The sequence below is a fragment of the Monodon monoceros genome, unplaced genomic scaffold (assembly GCF_005190385.1).
Source record: "Monodon monoceros isolate NGI ecotype Baffin Bay Population unplaced genomic scaffold, NGI_Narwhal_1 Super_Scaffold_9, whole genome shotgun sequence".
Lineage (NCBI taxonomy): Eukaryota > Metazoa > Chordata > Mammalia > Artiodactyla > Monodontidae > Monodon > Monodon monoceros.
Window position 1 is genome coordinate 39,810,119 of NW_021703786.1, and position 23,523 is coordinate 39,833,641.

Sequence of the window (23,523 nt, forward strand, 5' to 3'; positions counted from 1 at the left end):
AGACATTCTTTTTTAATATTCTTTTCCATTATGGTTTATCCCAGGAGATTGGGTATAGTTTGCTGTGCTATACAGTAGGACCTTGTTGTTTATCCATCTAAATGTAATAGTTTGCATCTGCCAGCCCCACACTCCCAGTCCGTCCCTCCCCCCAGCCCCCTCTCCTTGGCAACCAGGAGTCTGTTTCTATTTCACAGATAAGTTCATTTGTGTCAGATTTTAGATCCCACATGTAAGTGGTATCATGACGTTTGTCTTTCTCTTTCTGACTGACTTCACTTAGTATGATCATCTCTGGGTCCATCCATGTTGCTGCAAATGGCGTTATTTCATTCTTTGTTATGGGTGAGTAGTATTCCATTGTGTATATCTACCACATCTCCTTTATCCATTCATCTGTCAATGGACATTTAGGTTGTTTCCATGTCTTGGCTATTGTGAATAGTGCTGTGAACAGAGGGGTGCGTGTGTCTTTTTGAATTATAGTTTTGTCTGCATATATGCCCAGGAGTGGGATTGCTGGATCATGTAGCAACTCTGTTTTTAGTTTTCTGAGGAATCTCCGTACTGTTCTCCACAATGGCTGCACCAACTTACATTCCCACCAGGAGTGTAGGAGGGTTCCCTTTTCCCACACCCTCTCCAGCATTTATTTGTAGACTTTTTAATGATGGCCATTCTGACTGGTGTGAGGTGGTAGGTACCTCATTGTAGTTTTGATGTGCATTTCTCTAATGATGTTGAGCATCTTTTCATATGCATTCGGGTTTCTTAATGTGGGTTGAAGTGTTGGGAATTTTCAGATTTGACATTCATTCAGTAGCTCTGATTTCACACTTCCTCTTTGCCTAGAGCTAGCATGATGCTAGAGATACAGCGGCCAACTCTGTTGTCCCTAAAGCAGTACATATGGCTTCAAAGAGTTTTCTGTAGTCACGGGTCTTCCAGTTCTCCGTTGAACATAACTCAGTTTTCCTCCTTCATACTCCACTGAAGCCCCCTTATTAAGGTCACCAGTTCTCAATCCTTATCTTACCAGCTCTACTTACTAGCAGCTCAACCCAGGTGGTCACTGTCTCCTACTGGAAACCCTTCATTCGCTTGGTTCTGGGACACCTCACTGGTCCCTTGCCCTCCCTGGGTCACCTGTAAAGGTAGCGGGCCTCAGGGCTGTCTTCAGCCCACTTCCCTTTTCTCTCTGCCCTCACACCCTAGGAGACAGCAGTTAGTCCCATACATTTAAATACCAGTTTTACATCTTCAGCCCCAGCCTGTACGTGAGCTGCAGACTCATGGGTTAGATGCTCTACCTGACACCCTGACCTGAATGCTTAATGGTCACCTCACGCTTAACGTGTTTGAAATGGGTCTCTCTTTTTTTTTTCCTGTGTTGATTTAACTTTTTTATTGTTGACATATAGTTAATGTCTAATATTATGTTACAGGCGTACAGTATAGTGATTCACAGTTTTCAAAGGTTATACTCCATTTGTAGTTATTATAAAATATTTGCTATATGTTCCCCATGTTTTACAGTCGTACAGTGTATCCTTGTGGCTTATTTTGTGCCGAATAGTTTGTACCTCTCACTCCCTACCCCTGTAGTGCCCCTCCCCGCCGAAATGGGTCACTTGGTTTCTACCCCTCACAAACTGGTTTCTCACGAGGCAGCCTGTTTTGTAAATGGCACCACCATCCACCCGGTGCTTTGGCCAAGAACCTAAGCATCATCTGTGATTTCTTCCTCATTCCCTAAGTGTAATTCACCAGCAAGTTGTACTGAATCAGCCATCAAAATGCATCCACATCACAGCCGTCTCAGCCTCTTGCCCTGCCGCTCTGGTCCAGGCTGTCATTGCTTCTCGCCTGGACTCCTGTAATCGTCTCCCCACAGCTTGTCGTGCTTCCCTTCATTCCCGCAGAGGATTTACTGCCCCCCCATCCCCCCACCTGTTTGACACCATCCTTCCACCTTCGCCACCCGGCTCTTTTCTCACTGTCGTACGTTCCCAGCTCAGTGCCACCTCGGGGCCCCGTGCCTGCTCTTGTCTCCATGGCCAGTGGCCTTCACCCAGGCCTCTGCTCAGGAGGCCAGCCTGCCAGCCAGTCTTCCCACCTGTGCGCATTCTGAACCTCTCTCCTCCTCTGCTTCGTCACCCTGGGAAGTAGGTGTGTGTGTGTTGTGTGCTTGTATCGCTACTAAAGTTCATTTTTGTTCAAGCGTTTTTAGTGTCTGTCTTCCCTATCAAAGAGGGAAAGAGCCTTCATCTGTTTTGTTCACTGCTGAATCCCTAGGACCTAGAGTAGTGCCTGCTACATAATAGAGGCTCAGTAATAATTGCTGAGCAAAAGGGCAAAAGGCCCAGCAAACACTGACAAATGTCAGTGCAGTATGGAAGTGCTTTGAAGAAATTCACAAAAGATGTAAAAACAAGTTCTAGCTGTCAAATAAGTCACTTTTGAACTATCCACATCCTTGCTATGTTTCACTTATACATTGACTGTAGACAGTTGCTTCAGAGTATAAGCAGTCTTTTCTGACTCCAAAAGCAATACAAGGGTGTTGAAGAAAATTTCAGACAACGTTAAGAAGAAAATAAAAATCACTTATAATTGTATTAAGAACTCCTGCTTAGGGCTTCCCTGGTGGCGCAGTGGTTGAGAGTCCGCCTGCCGATGCAGGGGACACGGGTTCGCGCCCCGGTCTGGGAAGATCCCACATGCTGCGGAGCGGCTGGGCCCGTGAGCCATGGCCGCTGAGCCTGCGTGTCCGGAGCCTGTGCTCCGCAACGGGAGAGGCCACAGCAGTGAGAGGCCTGCGTACCGCAAAAAAAAAAATAAGAATTCCTGTTTTTTGGTGCATGTCTTTCTAGGCTTGTTTTCCTCTAGCTATTTACATTTTAATAAGCAAATGAGGAGTCACACTGTACATGACTTCTTTGTAACCTGATTTTTTTAAAATTGGCTCTCTTTTTTTTTTTATAAATTTATTTATTTATTTTTGGCTGCATTGGGTCTTCGTTGCTGCGCGTTGGCTTTCTCTAGTTGCGGCGAGCGGGGGCTACTCTTCGTTGTGGTGTGCAGGCTTCTCATTGCGGTGGCTTCTCTTGTTGCAGAGCACGGGCTCTAGGCACACGGGCTTCAGTAGCTGTGGCTCGCGGGCTCTAGAGCACAGGCTCAGTAGTTGTGGCGCACGGGCTTAGTTGCTCTGTGGCATGTGGGATCTTCCCGGACCAGGGCTCGAACCCGTGTCCCCTACATTGGCAGGCAGGTTCTTAACCACTGCGCCACCGGGGAAGCCCCTGGTAACTGCTTTCTTAAAGGTAGTAATCTATCATCATTATGTGCTTATGTTAATTAATATATACTTGGGTCTCTTTTAAGGTTTTCCATTCTGATTTATTCATCTGATGACTCATAACAGTATATGTTGACTGAATTAGGTGATATCATTTGAGTTACATGGTGATACTGGTCTCACACATACTTCTTTTGCAAAATTTTTTCCCATTTGGTTTTCACTCAATTTCCATATGAATTTTAGATGTTTTTCATGTGAATTTTAGATCTTTTTGTTCGCTCCCCAAAGTGCGTTGAGAATGAATTGTTAGATTTGTGTTATGTTTATAAATTAGTTTGGGGAGGTTGCCTTCAGAATAAGTTAGCACTTGAATACAAATAGCAAAAAATTTCAACTAAATTAAGTGTAGCCGTGAGGACGCTGTTATGTCATGTGACTGGTGGTTTAGTGAAAGGGGGCGGGGCTTTATGGCTCACGGAGGTCCTGAGGGATGTGGTCTCCCCATCCATCCTCACTGACACTCTCAGTGTGCTGGCTTTCATGTCACACTTTCCTTGTGGTTGAAAAGTGACCGTCAGATCCCAGGAATCTCATCCAGAAATGACAGTGTCCACTTCTTGCATGTTTCTCTTAGAACCAAGGTAATTTTTCCTAGAAGTCCCCACCTAGATTTATGCTTGCTTCCTGCTTGCTGGCCAGATTGGGTTACGTGGCATTTCTAACCCAGTCCTTGGCAAGAGAAGTGGCATCAGCGTGATTGGCTAAAACTGATCAGGATCCATTCCTAACAGAGGTTCGGAACCCCGTCTGCTTGAATCACGTGAGGAAAGTGGCTGAGACCAGCGGCAGCTCTGCTCTCGTCACGCCGCCGTCTTCCCATTCAGGGACGTGGTCTGCTTCTCCTTACAGATCTTTTCAGGTAGATCTGACAGCTGTTTTGTTACATTTGATTCTAAATGGACACCTTACTAAACTATTTGCTTTTGAGTTGATATTCACACTATTTCCAGATATGTAATTAGAGATTTGGGAGGTCATGATAATTGTCTTTTCTCAGATAGTTGTACTTCTGTGTCCCTACTCCCTCCCCTTACTAAATGTAGTTCATTGGCCATAACCTCAGAACATTAAGTAACAGCGGTGCTGGACAACTTTGTCTTGTATCTGATTTGGTGCAAGACCGTGTGAGCAGATGTATTATTACGTGTGGAGCACGTCAGGCTTGCCGGTAACTGGTTAATTGCTCGGTGTGCTGCTGGGTAATAGTTGATGCTCATGTTTTATTTAGACTTCCACATTTATTTTGTTTTGTGAGATCCATAGTGTGTTTCTTGAGCTTCTCATCGCAGGATTGTATTAATGTGATAAAATGAACTGGCATGCTTTCTGTGTTTTCTGGAATAGGTGTGGGGTATTACATGGTAGTGATCTAGTCCTTGGAAGTTGTAGGATCTACGAAACCACATGGCTCAGATCTCCTTTAGAGTTGATTCTCTGGCAGCTTTTGTTCTTCTTTCTTCCGTTACTTATACATTTAAGTTTCTTCCATTTTCTTGAGTTGATTTCAGTACCTAGGACAGTGCCAAGACCACAGCTTAAATAAATACCTGTTGAATAAGTGAATGCGTGGGTGAAAGAATTTTGGAGACCTGTATTTTCCTGGAAGAAACTTACTTAGGAATTATATTTGTAAAGCGTAACTTAACAATATTCTGTTATGTATTCAGGATCATATTCCTTTCCCAGTTTTTAATTTTGTGGATTTATTTCCTTTTTTTAAGAGAGTTTTCCCACTGATGCCTTCCTCTTCTCCTTGAGATGAGAGTTTCATTCATTTTCATAGTTTAAGTAAAACACTCCTGGAGAGCTGAAGTATTTCTGGTGGCATATTTGGTTTCAGGAGTGCCTGAAGTCTGGCACCTGGTTGGAATTCTGGCTTTTCCACTTAGAACAGCAGTGGGACTAGACAAGTTACTTATCCCCTCCTCAGTTTCCTCATCCATACAATAAAAAAACAGAATGTGCCTTACAGCGTTGTTATGGGGATTACGTGCTCTAGGATTGAGACTGGGACTCACTGAGGACTTTGAAGGAGTCTGCTGGAATGTGGTGCATCTGTTAACCTAGTTTATTAAATGGTTTATCTCCTCTGTGTTTACCACTCTTAATTATGAAGGGCCTCCCTGACTCTTTTATTCATAGTTTCTCCTGTTTTTTGTCGATTTTGTTGACCGTGTCAAAGAGCCACCTTTTGGTTTCATTTTCTCTAATTTTTTTGTTGTTTTCTACCTCCCTTATTTCCACTCTGATCTTTTGTATCTCTCCTGCTTGCTGTGGGGTTTATTTTGCTCTTTTTCTAGTTTCTTAGGTAGAAGATTAGGTTGTTGATTCAAGATCTTTCCTAATGTAGGCATTTACAAGCTATACATTTCCCTCTACTGTGTTAGCTGCATCCCATAAATTTTGGTATGTTGTGTTTTTATTTTCATGTATCTCAAAATATTTTAAAATTTTTCTTGTGATTTCTTCTCTGATCTTTTGGATATTTTGGAGTGTGTTGATTAATTTCCATATATTTGTGAATTTCCAAAATTTCCTTCTGTTGTTGATTTTTAAGTTCATTCCATTATGGTCAAAGAACATGCTTTGTATGATTTCAGTCCTTTTACATTTTACTGAGACTTGTTTCATGGCCTGGTCCGTGGCTTGTTCCGGGGATTGCTGCATATGCATTTGAGAAGAGTACGTCCCTTAGCCGCTGGGAGATGTGCTCTGTAGACATCTGTCAGGTCTAGTTGGTTTACAGTGCCGTTCAGGTCTTCTGTTTCTGTCTAGTTCTAGGCAGAACTTTTGTTTTTGTGAGTTTTTTCTTTATACATATTTCTATGCTGTTTAGAGCCCCAGATATATATATCTTCATTGTGAATTATCCTTTCATCAGAAAAGTGATTCTTTTTTTCCTACTTAAGGTATTTGTCACAAACTTTAGTTTTACATTGTTGACTGTATCTTACTCTTAAACTTTCTGAGTAATTTTGTTTTCAGTATGTGTTTTGTAGAAGGCTGTGTTTGGATTTTTTTAACCTAATCTGTGTATTGTTGTCTTGTGGTAGAGAATCTTAAAACCTATTTAAAGTTAGAATTGAAAGTGATATTTGGTCTAATTTTTTACATTAAAAACTTTCCATTTTTGTTATTTCTTATATTTTCAAGTCCCTCTTTTTTTAAAAAATAAATTTATTTATTTATTTTTGGCCGCGTTTGGGTCTTCGTTGCTGTGCACGGGCTTTCTGTAGTTGCGGCAAGCAGGGGCTACTCTTTGTTGCGGTGCACAGGCTTCTCATTGCAGTGGCTTCTCTTGTCGCAGAGCATGGGCTCTAGGCGCATGGGCTTCAGTAGTTGCAGCACACAGGCTCAGTAGTTATGGCACACAGGCTCTAGAGCACAGGCTCAGTAGTTGCGGCGGACGGGCTTAGTTGCTCCACGGCATGTGGGATCTTCCTGGACCAGGGCTCGAGCCCATGTCCTTTGCATTGGCAGGAGGATTCTTAACCACTGCGCCACCAGGGAAGTCCCTTCAAGTCCCTCTTATAGGGACGATTTTCTCACTAAACCTCCATTTATATTTTGAAAGGAAGGTACATCTATGGTCTCCAGTTCTATTAAAGGGTAACCTAAAAATTTCTAAAAGACATATTTGACTCAGAAAAAAAATTCTCTTTTCAGTTTCTTCTGTAAGATGAGGTGACTACAATTTAACATTCTCCTACCTCTCCCCACTTGTTTTTTCTCTGTGATCTGGAATTTTAGATCTAGTGGGACTTTTTTTGTTTGTTTGTTTGGTTTTTTTTTTTTGCGGCACGCGGACCTCTCACTGCTGCGGCCTCTCCCGTTGCGGAGCACAGGCTCTGGACGCGCAGGCTCAGTGGCCACGGCCCACGGGCCCAGCCGCTCCGCGGCATGTGGGATCTTCCCGGACCGGGGCATAAACCCATGTCCCCCGCATCGGCAGGCGGACTCTCAACCACTGTGCCACCAGGGAGGGAAGCCCTGTTTTTAAACTTTTTATGGACTAATATGTTTTTAAACTTTTTATGAATGGCATCATACTGTACAATTGTTTCTGCAGTTTATTTTTCACTTATCATATTGCAGAGATTTATCCACATTGATACTTAAAGCATCAGGGTTTTTTGACATAAAGGCCCTGTTCGCTTGCCACGCTGTCTGTCTGTCCAGAAGGGATGACTTTCTTTACTTAGTCCCTGGGGTGGGGGTGCGGGGTGAGGTTGTGCTTTTTTTCCATCCTGGAAAGGAGGGATACAGCTAGGGGTGGCCCTGACACCCCATTGTCGGCATGTACTCACTTCTTCTGTTGATGGACATGTAGGTTCTACCTGTTTTGCTGTAGAAAATAATGCTTGGACCTGTGTCTCTGCACACATGCAGGATGTTCCCTAGGGGTACACCTAGGAGTGGAATTGCTGGGGTGCCAATACTAGACATTACCAAATCGCTTATCAGTGCTTTTACTGGTTTACATTTTCAGTGGCAGTGTGTTAGCATTCTTGTTGCTCTATATCTTTGTTATTATTGGACTTAAATTTTTGGATGATCTGGTGGATCTGGTGGAGTGTCATTGTGGTTTCAGTGCATGTTTCTCTGATTACTAGTGAGATACAGAACATCTTTTCATGTATTTATTGGCCATTCAGATTTCCTGTTCTGAAAACTGTCTCTTTATCCCCTTTGCTTATTTTTTGGAAGGGTTGTCTTTTTCTGAATGATATGTAAAGAGTTCTCAGCTTAATGTCTTTGAGCATCTTTTTTTGAGCATCTATTTTGTTGGTTACATTATCTCTTTGTGACCATGTCTTTGCACTTTAGGGCATTTGACAGAGATTGATTAATTCTACTGAATGTAATAGAATCTTTTGATATTTTCCTTTATAGTTGTGTTTTCTGAGTCTTGTTTAATAAAATCCTTCACTCTTCTAAGGTCAGAAAGATAGTGTCTTCTAAATATTTGGCTTTTTTACATTTAGTCTTCAATTATGTGGAATTTATTTGTAATGTGGTGTGAGGTAATGATATGATTCTTTCCTCCCTCAAGCACGGATTTTAGCTCAGGACTGTTTTATTAGTGCATCCGATTCTCACTGGTTTGTAATGACATCTCTGTACTGAACTTTCATAGATATATGCAGTGTTGTGTTGTTACTTCTGTAATTAAAACTTTTAGTTTTATTGTATCTTCCATATTTAGTTCAGTACCTTCATGTTTCTAGTCATTTCTTTTTATATATGTTCATTCATTCAACCAGTCAGTCAAGAAAGAACTGATTGAATGCCTGTGACATGCCAGCGTATTACTAGGCACTGAGGTACAGCTGTAAATAAAGCCTGAAGGACACCTCCTCAATTTCTAGTGAAGGAAACACACACAATAAAGACGATCCACTAACTTAATAACATATCCAAAGATGATAAAGGGCTACACAGATAAGTTTATGAGGAAATATGTATTTAGGGGAGACGTGGGGCAGTACAGTATTTTATAGAGGGGTCGGGAAAGGCCCAACTGGTAAGAAGCCTGGAGCATGGGAGGGAGTAAGCCAAGTGGTCATCGCTGAGGGAGGCAAGTTACAGGCAGAGGTGGGGCCAGTGCAAGGCCCCAAGGTGGAGCATACCTGACGTCTGAGTCAGCATTTGGCCCTACTTAGTTTATAGTCTGGGATCACTCAGTTATCTTGAGGGGAAGACCTCCTTTTTATTGTCTGCTCATTTCCATTTCTGATGCATCTTCATGCTTACATACTTGGGGTTATAAATTCATCTTCAGCGGGGTTCAAGAAATGAGTCTCCAGGCTGGTTTTGTTTGTTTCTTCCGGGCACTCGGGTCCGAGCCTAAATGGATGATGTAGATTTAGACATCACACTGCGTGTGCACAGGCCTGTGATACAGCTTTCCGTGCAGTCATTGTTCCCTTCTAGATCCCGGCTTGGCCATTCAGGCTTCTCTTGCAGCCTCTGGGGAACATCCTGGTTTTATGCAGGGGCTTCACATCTAGTTCTCTGTTCTACACAAGGTGAAGAATCCAATTCTGGATTCAGAGACACTCAGGCCCCCCACAGAACCAACCAGAACTGGGCTTCTCCTGCATCAACACACATGCTTTCCACTTTGGGTTTTAGCTTATTTCTAATTTCTGGCCCTTGGGATTTCCTTCTCGGGAACTCAGCTAGCTGTACATGTAAAAGGATATTCGTTATAATCTAATATTTGAACCAGAAGGGTTTTCAGATTATCAGTCATGTTACTGGAACCAAAAACTCCTTCCACTGGTGCCATTAGTGGTCTCAGGAAGTGCCGATGGGGTAATCGGTTACGTAATGAGAGATTCAGCTTAGCAGAAATTCTAGGATGTTCCTTGAACATGGGTGGCAAATACCTTTAGGTTCAGAGACCCTGTAGACTTTCCTAGATTATTATTGGTAGTGGGTGGGGGAACTAGATGCCTGTGCTCACGTTTTCTTAAATTCAAAATGCTCTTTTTCTTACTGATGGGGAGGCCCTATTCCTGTTTTTCTGGGTGCATATAATTGTTCCAGTAACTTACCAAGCTCCTTTTAGTCTGCCTTTATGCAAGCCTACCTCGATACACTGATGCGTTAAGTAGATTGAGCCATTCTTGGTATTCCTGGAGCAAAAACTGCTTGGTGCATTTATCCTTTGTGCATTTGAGAGTTCAGTTTGCTTATATTTTGAGCACAGATTTCTGTGATGAATCTTGTTTGTTTCATAGACTGATTTTAGGTAGCTCATCTTTTTCTCCTAGGAATAATTTGTGGAAAAGAACTATTTACAACTAAAGTTTGAAGAAATAAGTATGCTTCCCTCCCCTTCAGATTCCAGTAATCCGTTGGGGGAAGCTCTGTATAAACGATCCCAATTTATTTCTCAGCTGTTATTAGGTTATCTGATTTGTTCTTGTCTAATTTCTAACAGTGTTTATATTAATATTTCAAAGAACCATGTTTTAATTGTTATTAGTTAGAAGAGGAACTCTTTTTGGTACTTTACTAAAGGTATGAACTTTTAACTTGGCAGTGTGCTAAAGGTTTTATTATGGAGTCTTTTTATTTCTCCCTTGGTCCTATTTTTAGAGAAGTATATTGTTTAAAATTTTTCTTCATATTTTTGTTAGTACGATTTGAATGTGCTACGAATTTAAAATGTATTTTTCTTCTTAACAGTGACAAAATATTACAGCTAAAATTTTACCTCATCAGTTATTCTTTCTAAAAAGCTTTACTATCTTTTCTGCCATTCTAGTTTAATTTCCATTACAGATATGAGGGGTAATTTTCTACTAGAATTGTCACTTTATCCTTGTACTTTTGAGTTATAGTGTTGAACATATTTTCTAATTGTAAAATGTAAAAAGAGCATGCTTAATATCTAAATAGAAATATCTAAAGAGAATTATTAACACACATTGCAGAAATATGATTCAGTAGTCACGTTTGAAACATACAGTTTCCAGAATTGGAATAATTAATTTATACATTGTTTTTTGGTAAATATTTTTGTTTTTAAATGTTCTCCAAGAACACGGATTTTAGTGCATCTGTATATTCTCAGTCTGTTACAAATTGCTTATCTCCTTGGACCTTTGTTATTTTGTTAGTAAGTGAAGAGAGCACAGTGGTTTGTCTGTCTTTATCTGGACCTTTGTCCATTACATTATCTCCCAATAGTGTGGATCTTAAACTGCTGCTGATTTTATAAGCTTTTGCTCAGCATTCTAAAAAGAGTGCTCATAGTGAGATATATTTTTTCGTTTCAACATTTCCTTTTAATGGAGAAATATGGTATCTTTACATGTGGTATTTATTTGGTGCCATCTTACGTTTTGCTTTTTTATATTGGTTATATTTATCCATAAACTTTTATATACTTTCTATATTTATAAAAATAATTTTCATCTATATTTTTGAAAATAAATTTGTAAGGTGATCTATTTAAAACTACTCCTAATTTGATTTTAAGAAAATGATTATCATTACCTTTTGTAGAAAATGATTATCATTACCTTTTGTATATAACTAGGCCAAAGTAATAACTTTGGACTTCTACCTGAAGAAAAACATTTTTTTTTCACTTTTACCTTCAGATATTATTTCAGTAGGTATTTTTACTTGCATTGTTTTATGTAAACTGTCTCTTCAGTAATTGGTCATACTGTTACTTGGTAACATAGTCTTTAAATTCTCTATCCCATTTGTAAGTTTTCTGAAACTTTGATGATCTGGAAGGAAAGGTATTTTGGTGTGAATACCTTTGCTGGTAAAGAAACCCGTCTGAACCCTTTCATTTGGGTGTCTAATAATTGTGTTACAGAAGATTATCTGAGGGAACCTCTTTTTCAAGTCCTTTGTGTAAACATTTACTTGCAGCTGAGCTGTTTGCAAAATTTCCTTTGATCTAGTTCATCACCATTTCCACATTTTTTGGTATCATCTCTCCTGAGTCTTTACTTGTGTAGGTTGCTTTCAGTTACTGGTCCCTAGGTCTGTTCTCTGGTTCTTCTCACACGGCATTAGGTGTTTGAAGTTTGTTCTTTTTCAGACGTTGTGTGGTCAGTTCTTGCGTGTGTTGGGAGGTGCCGTATCTGCAGCCTTTTACTGTTCTTCAAAAAATGGATTAGCTGTTCTTTAAATTTGGCTTGTGACTTCCCATTTCAGGATTCTGAGTGTTCTCTGGTTCCTTTCTGTAGTGCTGTTTTCATACCTGAAAACTTTTTCATTGGCCCTAGACTTTTTCTTGTTAACTTATTCTTCTTTGAGTTTATCTTCACCTGGTTCTGCTAAATATTATTAGATTAAAATTTGAAACCAAGTGTGGACTCAGACATCATTTAATTGGATATTGCAGTATTGTGTTTTATAAGAAATACGTATTTGGTCATTCAGATGACGAAAAAGATTTGGTCTTTATTCATAGTTTCCCAAATCCTTGGAATTTCCTAAGTGTTGGGAGTGATTTTAAGTGTCTTTTGTTATGTTAATGAGGTGACTTGGGCGGCACCTAAGGACGGGCTGGTTGCAGGTGGAGCCAACCTTGTGATTAGAGGGTTGGAACCTTCAGTCTTAGCCCTGACCTCCAGGGAGGGGAGAGGGATTGGAAGGTGAATCAGTGGCCAGTGATGGAATCAGTTGTGCCTCTGTAATGAAGCCGCCATCAGCATCCCAAAGGATGGGATTTGGGCTGGTGCTGGGGCAGTGGCGCCTGGCCCCTTCCCACACACCTTGCCCTGTGCCTCTTCCATCGGGCTGTTCCCGAGTTACGGCCTTTTATAAACCGGTGATCTAGTAATCTGTGAGCCACTCTAGCTAACAAATTGAACCCGAGGGAGGGAGTCCTGGGGAACCTGTGATTTACAGCCAGTTGTTTCACAAGCACAGGTGACGACCCGGACTTGCGTCTGAAGTCGGGGGAGGGGGTTAGCCTGTGGACTCTGGGTGGATGGTGTCAGAATTTAGTTGGATTCTTAGATACCCTGCTGGTGACCAACTGCTTGTTGGTGTGGAGACGCCCCACCCCTTCCCCAGCACACACAGGTGGGTCCAGGAGCCAGTTTAGATGTTAATCCACCTGAATTGTCACCTTTGTGTAACAAAGTACAAGGTTAGGAGTACTTCTTTAGTGATGTGAAACAATCAGTGTGAGTCTTGGTAATAAGAAAAATGATCAGGGCAGGTTGGCCACGTCTCTGCCTCATTCTCTGTACTGTACTGGTTATATCCCAGCACTGCTCTTATTTCCTTCCTAGTGGAAGAGAAAGCCAACACCCACCTCCTCTTGGGCATGTGCCTAGACACCTATGCCCGCTACCTTCTGTTCTCCAAGCAGCCATCACAGGCACAAAGGATGTATGAAAAAGCTTTGCAGATTTCTGAAGAAATACTAGGAGAAAGACACCCACAGGTAAGGGAGAGAAACAGGACTGTAAGACAAAACTTTCAGAATCCAGAAATACGAAATGGGGACAGATAGTCAGCAGGTGGCCCAGGTACATCCCCCTCCTCGTGCCCGACCACCCCTCCCCTGCGCCCAACTGCTTGTTTCTAGAAGGATTTGAGGCTGCTGTTGAGTTTACTGGGTCTGCCCAGCAGGGCTTACGTGAGGATTGGTTTGCACAGCACGGTATTTTGGGTACTGAATCCTATGAAAATCTTATGAGGAACAGGTTAACACACGCAGATCCTCTCCTGAGCCCCACCCATAAAATGCCAGGGGAACGTAGGGGGAAAAGGACGGTGGGACCGCATTAAACAGAATTTAAAACCACTGACATAGAATTTAAGCACAGCATGCAGAGCCTCCTGTTAGAACGGTAAACACATGGAATTGAAATCATGTTTTGTCTTACGAGGTAAGAAATGGGTCACTTTGTGAATGCTTGGTAACCCCCAACCTAGGACGTGAAAGTTCTAACTGGACTAAACACGTCCCAAGGCTGCGGGCAGATGAGCAGGGCAAGTTACTGGGCTCTGAATTATCTTCAGGAACGGGGGTTTAGAGCACCCCCTTCACGGGATATCACTGAGAAACAAGACCACGTCAGATATGGAATTCGAATCACGAGGTACTAGAACCGGGCCTGAAGTGCAGGAGGAGGTGAGGCCCGCCGCCCTTAGCGCCACAGCGTTTTGTAGACTCGGTGGGAACTTTCCCAGGAGCGGTGGTGGGTCTCCTCTTCCTGGAGATAGGCGCGACACCGTAGTGCAGTTTGGCTCCGAGGCCAGCTCTCAAGGGTGCTGAACCTTGACTACAAGGGAATCAGATCCTGTCACTTCTTTTTGCTGTTATTTTTCATTTGCTGCTTCTCCTTTGATAATTAGTTAGCTTCATAAGTAATATTCACCCTGTTACCTAGTGTCTAGACTTGTATCATTTTCCAGAGGGTCAGACTGATGCTGTGCAGTGTGAATGATCAATGCACCTGACTTGCTGATGCCCTGACCTTTGCTGGACTGCCAGGCAAGGCGACCCCTTCAGTGTATCCACAGTTCGTCAGACTCCACGTTGACTCCCGAGCTGTGGAGGTGTTTGCAAGCAGCAGCTGCCTGTGTTTCCTCCCGTGTGTAGACCATCGTGCTGCTGAGTGACCTGGCCACCAGCCTGGATGCGCAGGGCCGCTCCGATGAGGCCTGTGTTCACGCACAGAGGGCGTCAGACCTGGCGAGACAGGTGGAGCACCCTGAGCTCCACGTGCTGCTCAGTAATCTGGCTGCGGTCCTGATGCACAGAGGTGCGGAGCGCGGGGCTGGGCTGGCCGGCCTCGGGAGGGGTGGGTGTCAGTGGATCAGAAGCCTGTGCGTGGCGCTGAGGGGGGCAGCGAGGACAGGATGCTCCTGAACCGACGGGCCAGTGGGGAGAGACGCAGGGGGGGCGCCGTCGGGCCCAGCTCACGTCCCGCCTGTAGTCCTGCCCTGCTGGCCTATCAGGCACATCGAGTTGGAAACGTTTGCAGTGGGACCTTATTTCTGTAGTGCTTTACGGGTTTCTAAACGTTGTCTCTCACGGAGCTCGTGCAACAGGGCACGGCAGCTTGATGGGCGTACTCTGCCATTCTGCTCAGAAACCTGCAACGACAGGTCTCTCACCCGAACCACCGTGGGCGAAGGGCTCCATGAGGTCCCGGGTGTCACGGGGTGAAACAAGGCCCCATGCCATGAACTAGACTTGTCCCATCACTTGTGCTTTCTCTTCAAAATCTCTTTCAGAATCATGGTGAAACATACATTTTCTTTATTCTTCCTTCTTTCCGGGTTATTTTAGAACGATATGCACAAGCAGAAGAGATCTACCAGGAAGCACTGAAGCGAGCAGAGCTGAAAAGAGATGAGGTCTCTGTGCAGCGCATCAGGGAGGAGCTGGCTGGGCTGTCAAGAAAAAGGAGACCTTTGTCGTAGCCTTGCCGAGCTCTGGACCCCTTTCTGTTGTAGTGAATTTATGGTAACACCTCTCATTCCAGTCCCAGTGGCACCCTGATCAATGGCTTAAATCCTCTGTCCTTGATACTCAAGTCCCCTCAACTTAGCCTTGCTGGAGGACAAGCTGTACACACTGTGTGCACTGCCGCGTTTGCTTTGCGAAGAAAGCTCCCCCCCCCCCCCCCCCCCCCCCCCGCCACCTGACTTTGCTTCTGCGACGGGTGTCGGTTAATGCTTTCCGTTGCAGCAGATGGCTGGTTAGGTGCTGTCCATGCTGGTCCGAGAATAACTCTAGATTAAGAGGGGCCAGTTTCCCTCTGGGGTGGGGTCTGGCATTTCAGCCAGGCGTCTCTCCCATAAGATTTTTGTCCAATGATTTGCTGCCTTCTCTTATCAACACCTGGCAGACCAGAGCTACCGGTCTCATGGCAAAGGGGGATGACGGTGAGTTATTTTCTCTTATAATTTATCTCCTGAAGCCCGGTGTGGGATTTAATGCGTAAAAAAGTAGTATCTTGGCTTGCCAGCAGCATGAAGTTTTAAAGTGGGAATTAGGCACTTGAAAGTATAGTGCCCATTTGATTATAAATAAAAGCGAACTGTATGTTTTTGTATGTATCATCTGGTTATATACCACTGTGAAAAAAGGAGGGCAAGGAGTGACGACCCCCTGCGTCCCTGCTCTCTGAGCATTCACTCCTCTGCACCCGGTTATGGGTGTCCCCAAACCCTCTGACTCTGAGTGGGGCCCTGTAGGTGTAGTGTTGAAAGCTTCCCAGTTGTTCTGACGTATCCCACTGGTGCTGTAGAGGAACCAGTGCCCTGGACCCGAGCTCAGGCTTTTGGAGTTTGGGTCTCAGTATCCTCGTGTGTAGTCAGAGTCTCTCTCAGCCCTGGGAGCATGCATTTGGTGGATGACCTTACCTGGATAGGCCGCTGTGTTGAGAGCTTTATCACACTGCCTCAGCATATGTAAAGTACACAACACAGCGGGCACCGATGGTGTTTTCACCCCAGCAGTTCTGCGGTTCTTCTAAGTACCACGAAGGAACCCTGTTGTTGCTGGTACGCTGGTGGCGGTGGCAGCGGGCGGGGTGGGCGGGGGGAGGGAAATAAACTGACAGTTGGGTTCCTGTTTACATACTGGGAGAATCCTTTCATAATAAACTAGACACTCTGCAATAGTAGTGTATGTATTCCATAATCTTTGAGTTTCTCACCAAAAAATAATTTACTAAAGAGTTCATAAACGTAAAAATACAGGGATTAGACTAAAACTATCACCTTAACATTGCGGATGTATCCATCTTCCCACTTTCCGACCCAGTTAATTCTTTTAATCACTCAACTCTGACTCTGGAGAGAGAAACTTTAACTCACATTGAGTTTCAGTGCAACCAGTCTTCATTTATTAGTGACTTTAAAAAACTGTCGACTACTCACCTTCTGCATTGAGAACGTTTTTACCTTCTCACAGTTGCGGGAGTTACTGAAAGGGAGGTTTTTCGCTCTAGGTTTTACTGAGAATTTCTGACCCTCCTCGTTGATGCAGCTCCCGGTCCCGGAACACCTGCGGGAGTTTTCAGAAAGCTCCTCTGCACGCGGCGCGGTCACTACAGTTCACTGCACTGAGGCAGCGAAACGAGGAGGACCGGCCTGCCACTGACGGGGCTGAATCCAAAGGTGAACTGTTCACAGTAGTATAAAAACTTGAACTATCTCACTGGAGCTTTCAGGGCATGGATATTTTAAGATAGAATCACCCAGCACACCCACATTCAAGCACTACGAATCTTCTCATCATGAACACGCAGTGGACACTGGCTGGCTGTCACAGTTCTGTGAACTGTAACTTCGTTCTGGGTGCTAAAAAAAAGTCACTTGCCAGGCTGTAGCTTCAGAACCCTGGGGTCTCAGCCCGCAGCATCCCGCCTCGGTTCACAGCTGACTTGGCCAAGTCACGTCACGCCGGGTGGGCCTCCACCTCCCACACGGTCTGCCCGCTCCGCAGGCCAGCACTCCGTCCTGCCCTTGTTCTGAACCGAGGCGGGACCGTGGGTTTTGTCTCCCGTTGCGGGATCTCTTCTCCAGGTGATGGCAGGTGAAGTAAAACAACTTGCACTGTGATGAGGAGGGGTGAGTGGTCAACAGCCGCCCCCTTTGGGTCCTGAGTGGAGCTGCACAGGTTACGCACAGGGCTCTGATCTGACGTGTTCTCAAGAACTAGTCATAGAAAAATACCAGCATCATCTCTTTGGGACTGTTGACAAATAATTAAAATCTAAAATGTTACTAGTACCTAAACAAAACTTTAAGCAAAAACCTTAAGTTACTGTTTTTCATTCACATTAAAACTTTTAAAGTATTTATAAAGTCGTACCAGCTTTCCGAGTAGTAGGGATTTGACCACTACACCTGATCTAAAGCTTACTTGGAGGACCTCAAGCATACGCAGGTGCGCAGTTCCCTTAGCTTCAGACAGGTGTCGGTCTGTGGCCCTGTCTTTGTTGCTTATTTAACTGTGTGGGCAACGTACTGAACCTGCATCCACATCTATAAAAAGGGGACTAGACACCAAGGTCCCCTCCACTACAAAGGAGGTGCTTAGTCAGTGGTTGTCGGACACCTGCTGTCTTTAGAGGCTTTGAGTACTTTTGTTTAAAAGCTCGGGTCTACTTAAAGTCTTTAAAGTGCTAGTTTTTATCTTTCTGAGAGACCTCTATCTCGGTGGCATTCCCCCAAAACCATTAGCATCCGTGTGCTACGGAAGGATGCTTCAGTGCTATGTTAAAGTTGTATGAAAAAAATTTTTTAATTCAACAAGCAATTATTATTATTGAAGGGTAAGACTGATCCTCTAGTACCATAATGGGTTTAAAATTCAGTCTTTTAAGTTATTTGCTTCTTGAGATTCAGTGAAATAAAAACATCTGACAAACTCTTGCCCACAAGGAATCAAAGTGAAAGTAAGCACAGGGTGGCACGAAGGGGAAAGGACTGGCTGCTCCCCACGAGAGCCCAGGTTATGCGGCACAAAGCAAACCTAAAACACCGAGGTTCTCCACAGATTGTAACCTTCTGACTCTCAATCAATAATAGCTATCAAACTAAAGGAAAGTGTAAGTTTTTCCTTTGAAACCTGAGACAGCGAAAGGCTCACATCACAAGTACTCTACTGTAGCTAGTGGACAGCGAAAGGCTCACATCACAAGTACTCTACTGTAGCTAGTGGACAGGGCGGTCAGATTTATTTCAGAACAAAAGCTTTGCTGGGCTGCATCAAATGCAGGAGAGGAGGAGTGCTTGGGCGTGGTTAATTACCAGTGTGCATAACAGTGAGGTATGCCTCAAATAAGCCTTTAAAACCTTAAAAACTGAACTATAACAATACCCATGCAGTACTATTTTTTCAGTGCTTCTAATTTAAAAAAAAAATTAAAGCCCGCACTGGAAATTTACAGTATGGCAGAATTTTGTTTCTCCTTTAGACCCTAATACGTTAACGTACAGATTTTTATGACAGGGTCTGTGTTAAAAATCTAAACATTTATCACAAGATTTTAAACATCACTGGGAATCTGAGTTTGGAGGAAACAAAATTGGATAAAAGTACAATGCCCGTGACAGCCAATATTGTATAACTGGGCTGTGTGAGGTCGTTTAGAAGGCAAAGGTTATTAAAAAGACGAGATTTTTAAAAATTACCCCCAGAGCTGATGCGCTGATTTGAATATAAGTACACGAGATACTAGAGCGAGGGGAAACACTGCAAAAAGGTCATCTATTTACAGAAGAGTGATTTAAAGACATTATGATTTTCTTTACAAACATGTAAGAACAGGAATTATCCACTTTTTAAAAACTCTACATTCCAACCCTCCACTATTATTATGATCCACTGAACTGCCTGTATCAGGGCAGCCTTTTCCCCTCATTTGACTCTTGAAATAAACTTCCATCATTTCGTCGTCGTCTGTGGCCCAGGCTCTCCTGAAAAGTCTCTGGGCACAAGTCCTAGGAGGGCAGGCTTTTGGCCTGCACTTAAAACTGAGACCACCAGAAACTAGAGCCCCTCCCCCACCCAGGGGGCCCCGGGACCCCTTCCCGCAGGTCAGTCGCTGTCGGACAGCGTCTCATACTGCGCGGAGAGCAGCGGGGCCGGCTCCCGATCCCAGATCCTGCTCGGCTGGTGAGGGGCGGCGGGGCTGGCAGAGGCGGGCGCACAGGCGACGGGCGCACAGGCGACGGGCGCAGGGGGCGTGCTGCTGAGCATCCGCATGGTCAGGGGGTTGTAGGGGAACTGCGTCGAGCCTGCGGGAGAAGGAGGGTTAGGTTATACGCGTTCCGCTTCTGTTCTGGACAGTGGAACCCCCTAATGAGGCTGTAATATGGAAGCGGTGTTCGAAGCAGCGCTAACCAAAGCACTGACGTCGGCTGCTTTCGGACTCCCAGCAGCTCCTTACCTGTGGAGGAAGGCCTGTCCTCCCAGGCCCAGCCTGGCGTCTGCCTGTGGTAGTCCCCTTCCGAGTGCACAGAGGAGGCTGAGGAGGGCCGTTCAGCTCCCAAGTAGCCTTGCCCCGGGATAGGAGATTTCGACTTCCTGCTGTTTGACTTGCTGATCAGCTTTGGTTTGCAAACTCCTCCTAAAAGTGAAATAAATTATTACTGCTCATATTTAGTAATTAAAATCTACCAAAATGCCCATGATGGTCTAGTGCTAAGTGAAGGAAGCCAAGTGGTAGCATGAAGAATCCAAACCCTAGTGCCTAATGAAGTAAAGAAGTAACATTTAAAAGAAAGCCAGAATGTACTCACAGCAGCTAAAGTCAAAACGGGCGGGGTATGTCCTCATGCCATAAACTCAGAAACGTGTAATCAAGGGACTAGCATTTCTGGAACATCATTTCTTTCTTGGCCTTGGAGCACAGAAACTGCTTTAGGAAATGGAAGCTGGCTGACAAAAATCTTAAATCCTCACTTTCTCCTCCCCCACCAGTTTACAGAGGAGGAATAAAACTGTAGAACAGAAGCCCCTTCAGGGCACTACTGGACCTCAGCAGAGCCTGACAAGTCAAGGGGGCCCTTTCTGCTGCTCCAGGCTGTACAGCTGATGAACTCAGCAGGAGTTCGCAGGAGAGGGAAGCCCCAAGTGGGCTCTAGAACAAAACGTGAAAAAGATCTCAGAAGAGATCAGAGTCCAGGTCACCAGCAAATGTTTTCCTCAGCCCTAGCAGAACAGTCTCACCCTGCCCCCAGTCCTGCGAGGTACAGAAAAAAGGAACAGAAAGCAACTTTGACCCCTCCAACTATCTGGAAAAAGAAGAAATGCAAATCCTTGGTGATAAGGAAAAGAATATAATAAAGAAATGGGCAGGGGCAGGGAACGTGATTCAAACACTGGAGAAAACTTCGGAATACATGAAGCCAGTTTAAGAAAAGCTCAAAGAATAGATAACCAAAATGAAAGGGGCGAAAGTGCTTAGGAAACAAAAGACAGAACAGCAAGGGTCAGAATAGACACGAGGGAAAGGGAATTATTAGGGCAAAGGAAAAATTTGAGAGACTCGCAGTAAAAGCAACAGAAAAAGATCAAGATGACTAAAATAATTAGAAGGTTAACAGATACAGAGATCAAAAACTATCCAGCAAAAAGGTAACTTTCTGAAATGGAGGGCCCAAAAGAAAGAGAAAATAACTAAGAGGAACAGTTGGTAGAACATTTCCCTGAATGCAGATATCAACCTGAAGGGGCAACACCCTCCTGTGAGCAACAGGGTGAGGAGCACTAACACACTCATGATAAATTTACTGAAATCGAGGTAAAAAAAAAGGATTCTTTGGGCAGAGAGTCACCACCAAAAAAAGGTGGTGGTGGGGGAGACATCTGGTCTTACTTTTTATACAACAACGAATGCCAGAAAAAAGCCTAACAGTGTCTACGAGATGTTTTGAGAAAAGTACGTGCTGAGTATCATAACCTGCCAAACTGCCGTCTCAAACATAAAGGCAGCAAGAAGACACTGTCGAGCACGCACCTCAGGATACAGCAGCCTTTCGGAGAACACAGGGTGTGAAAACCTTACCAGAAAGAAACGCCATAATAGATTATGTAACCAGGATAACTAACTGTGTAAGTCACCAATACTACAACCTTAAAACACACTTAAAATCAATAAAAATCGTAAGGTTAGAGCAGAGATGGGAGACAGTGGCTCATCTTTTAGAGCAGGAAGTAAATTCATATTGTCCTAAAATTAACATATATATGTAAAAATAAATAACTAAAACCCCTAATCTCTTTATCTTTTTCTTAACCTTAGTGAGATCGTCTGTTTGACCATAACAGGAAAATAAACTAAACTTGAAATGTTACTGACCTTCAGGTAGTTTTTAAGGTATAAAGGATTAAGAAGAAAGCTTATATATACATGTAGAAAGAGTAGAGTCCTGGTTCTTGTGTGCTTGCTTTTAACAGGATGCATACAATTATCTCATTCCAATAAGCTGTCCTTTTATGTAAACACCACCACTAGCTTTCTGGACGATGTGATCTGGTTTCTTTCCCTCTTTTCTGTGGCTTAAAATTCTTTTATACTGAGCCTGTCATTTTTACTACAATGGTAAGTTACTTTGATTCAAGAGCAGAATATGAAATTGCACTTGTATTACGATTGCAATGTATGTATACAGATAAGGACTAGATGCAAGCAAAAAGGATGACTTTCTGGGTAAAAATTTTCATCCTTTTAAATTTCACATTACTAACATGTCTGAGCAGGTTAGAAAAAAGACTTGGTTTAAGTAACTAAAACCTTCAGAGGTGATTCTGAGCACATAAATGAAATCTTAGTGATCCGTTAGAACTTGGGGTACAAATTGGCTTTTTCTTGGGAAAGGCGGCAGAAGAGCACGGAAATGAGCCCCTTACCTGAATGAGGTGACGGGTCCCCTTCCTCTCTCCGGGCCTCACCGCTGGTCGCCACCGAGGTGCCGGCACCACCAGGCACCCCCCCCCAGGGGCTGGGGCATGGCGACCCCGTGGTCCTCCACTTTGTCTTCAAAGCTCCCCATGAGCGCCTTCCGGATGATGTCCTCCAGCCCGAGGTTGCTGGCAGGGTCAGCAAAGGAATGACCTCGGGAGCTCACGGAGCCTGCAAAAGACGAGCAGGACGGGTCTGCCTGATTCCGAGGGCAGGTCGGGAGACAGGAGCCCCCCCCAGGACACGCAGCACCTGGGAAGGTGCCCACAACACAGAGCCCACATGGAGGCCGGCTAAGGCCAGCGAGCGTAGCTCACAGGCAATGTGTTTTTCTTTGTTAAATCAGGCACCCACTTGTGTGAGAGTTACTCGAGGATGGCTTTCTTCTCTTTTTAGCTCTTTAATAGTTTTGACTCTCTTTCTTCATTTATCTTTTCAACAAGTACTCACTGAATCTCAACTCATTATTTACCGCCATTGACTCCCTCCCTCCCTGACTAAACGATGAGCTTTCCTGGAGCAGTTTCCTGTATGCAGTCGGTATTCGATACCTATTTGCTGGACTGACTGCTACTGTACCAGTTTCCTGTTGGCAAACAATGTCTTTTGAATCTTACCTGAGGTGGTGACTGCTGGCAGGTTAAAGATCTCAGTTCCTGGCTGAGCAGCTGCTGTATTTAAACAAACATTCAAGTTAATTGAGATGTGATAATCACATACATCGAAAGAGAGAAAGTCTCAAAAAAAAATCCTACAATAAAATTAACCTTATTATTTTCCATGATCTCAACTTTATTTTTCACCCATTAAGTGAAGATAAAGTGAAAGAAATTTTTTTTTTTTTTTAAAGAAATCAGAAAGTAAGAAATCAGAACAGGAGGAGTACTATAATAATATAGCCCAGGAAGGAAAGGAACTTTTGCAGTGCTGGAGAAAACACACAGAGGGAAAAGCTGCCCTAAGAACAGGAACCCAGGCTCGCTGGGGAAAAGATGGTGACTCTAAGAAGACCCTGCAAATATCCGAGTTTGAGATTAGATCCGGGGGAAAGACGCCCCGTGAACGGCATGAACGTGACCGCGTGTGTCCCTGCTGTGGTTACCTAGAAACTATTTTTTTTGATCCCAGGATGAGATAAAGATTCTGCCTATTGGTTCTGTTTATTCCTAACTGTGCACTTTGTCATTTGCTCAGTTTGAATGACAACAGCTGGGACAACCTGGGAGCTACTTGTAAAGC

General features: G+C 43.9%; 2 protein-coding genes and 1 long non-coding RNA gene across 8 annotated transcripts in view; 2 read left to right on the forward strand and 1 right to left on the reverse strand.

Moving 5' to 3' along the window:
• Window positions 1-15,493, forward strand: part of TTC19 (tetratricopeptide repeat domain 19) — a 55,213-nt gene extending 39,720 nt beyond the window's left edge. For 5 of the 6 annotated variants that reach the window (XM_029210855.1, XM_029210850.1, XM_029210852.1 and 2 more), the window contains 3 exons: window positions 13,138-13,292; window positions 14,457-14,619; window positions 15,150-15,493. In XM_029210855.1, the coding sequence (XP_029066688.1) occupies window positions 13,138-13,292; window positions 14,457-14,619; window positions 15,150-15,283 (452 nt within the window). In that variant the 3' untranslated portion in view covers window positions 15,284-15,493. Of the gene's footprint in view, window positions 1-13,137; window positions 13,293-14,348; window positions 14,620-15,149 lie in introns of all 6 variants that reach the window. The other variant, XR_003791828.1, reaches the window with a different exon arrangement.
• Window position 15,494: 1 nt separating this feature from the next.
• Window positions 15,495-18,728, forward strand: LOC114888636. The gene is made up of 2 exons (XR_003791829.1): window positions 15,495-15,748; window positions 16,819-18,728. It is a non-coding gene; the product is annotated as an uncharacterized LOC114888636 (long non-coding RNA).
• The window catches only part of NCOR1 (nuclear receptor corepressor 1), a 143,324-nt gene continuing 137,892 nt past the window's right edge, over window positions 18,092-23,523 (reverse strand). The window contains 5 exon segments of the mRNA XM_029210849.1: window positions 18,092-19,615; window positions 19,768-19,947; window positions 22,233-22,317; window positions 22,319-22,455; window positions 22,902-22,955. Coding sequence (XP_029066682.1) covers window positions 19,416-19,615; window positions 19,768-19,947; window positions 22,233-22,317; window positions 22,319-22,455; window positions 22,902-22,955 — 656 coding nt within the window. The 3' untranslated portion in view covers window positions 18,092-19,415.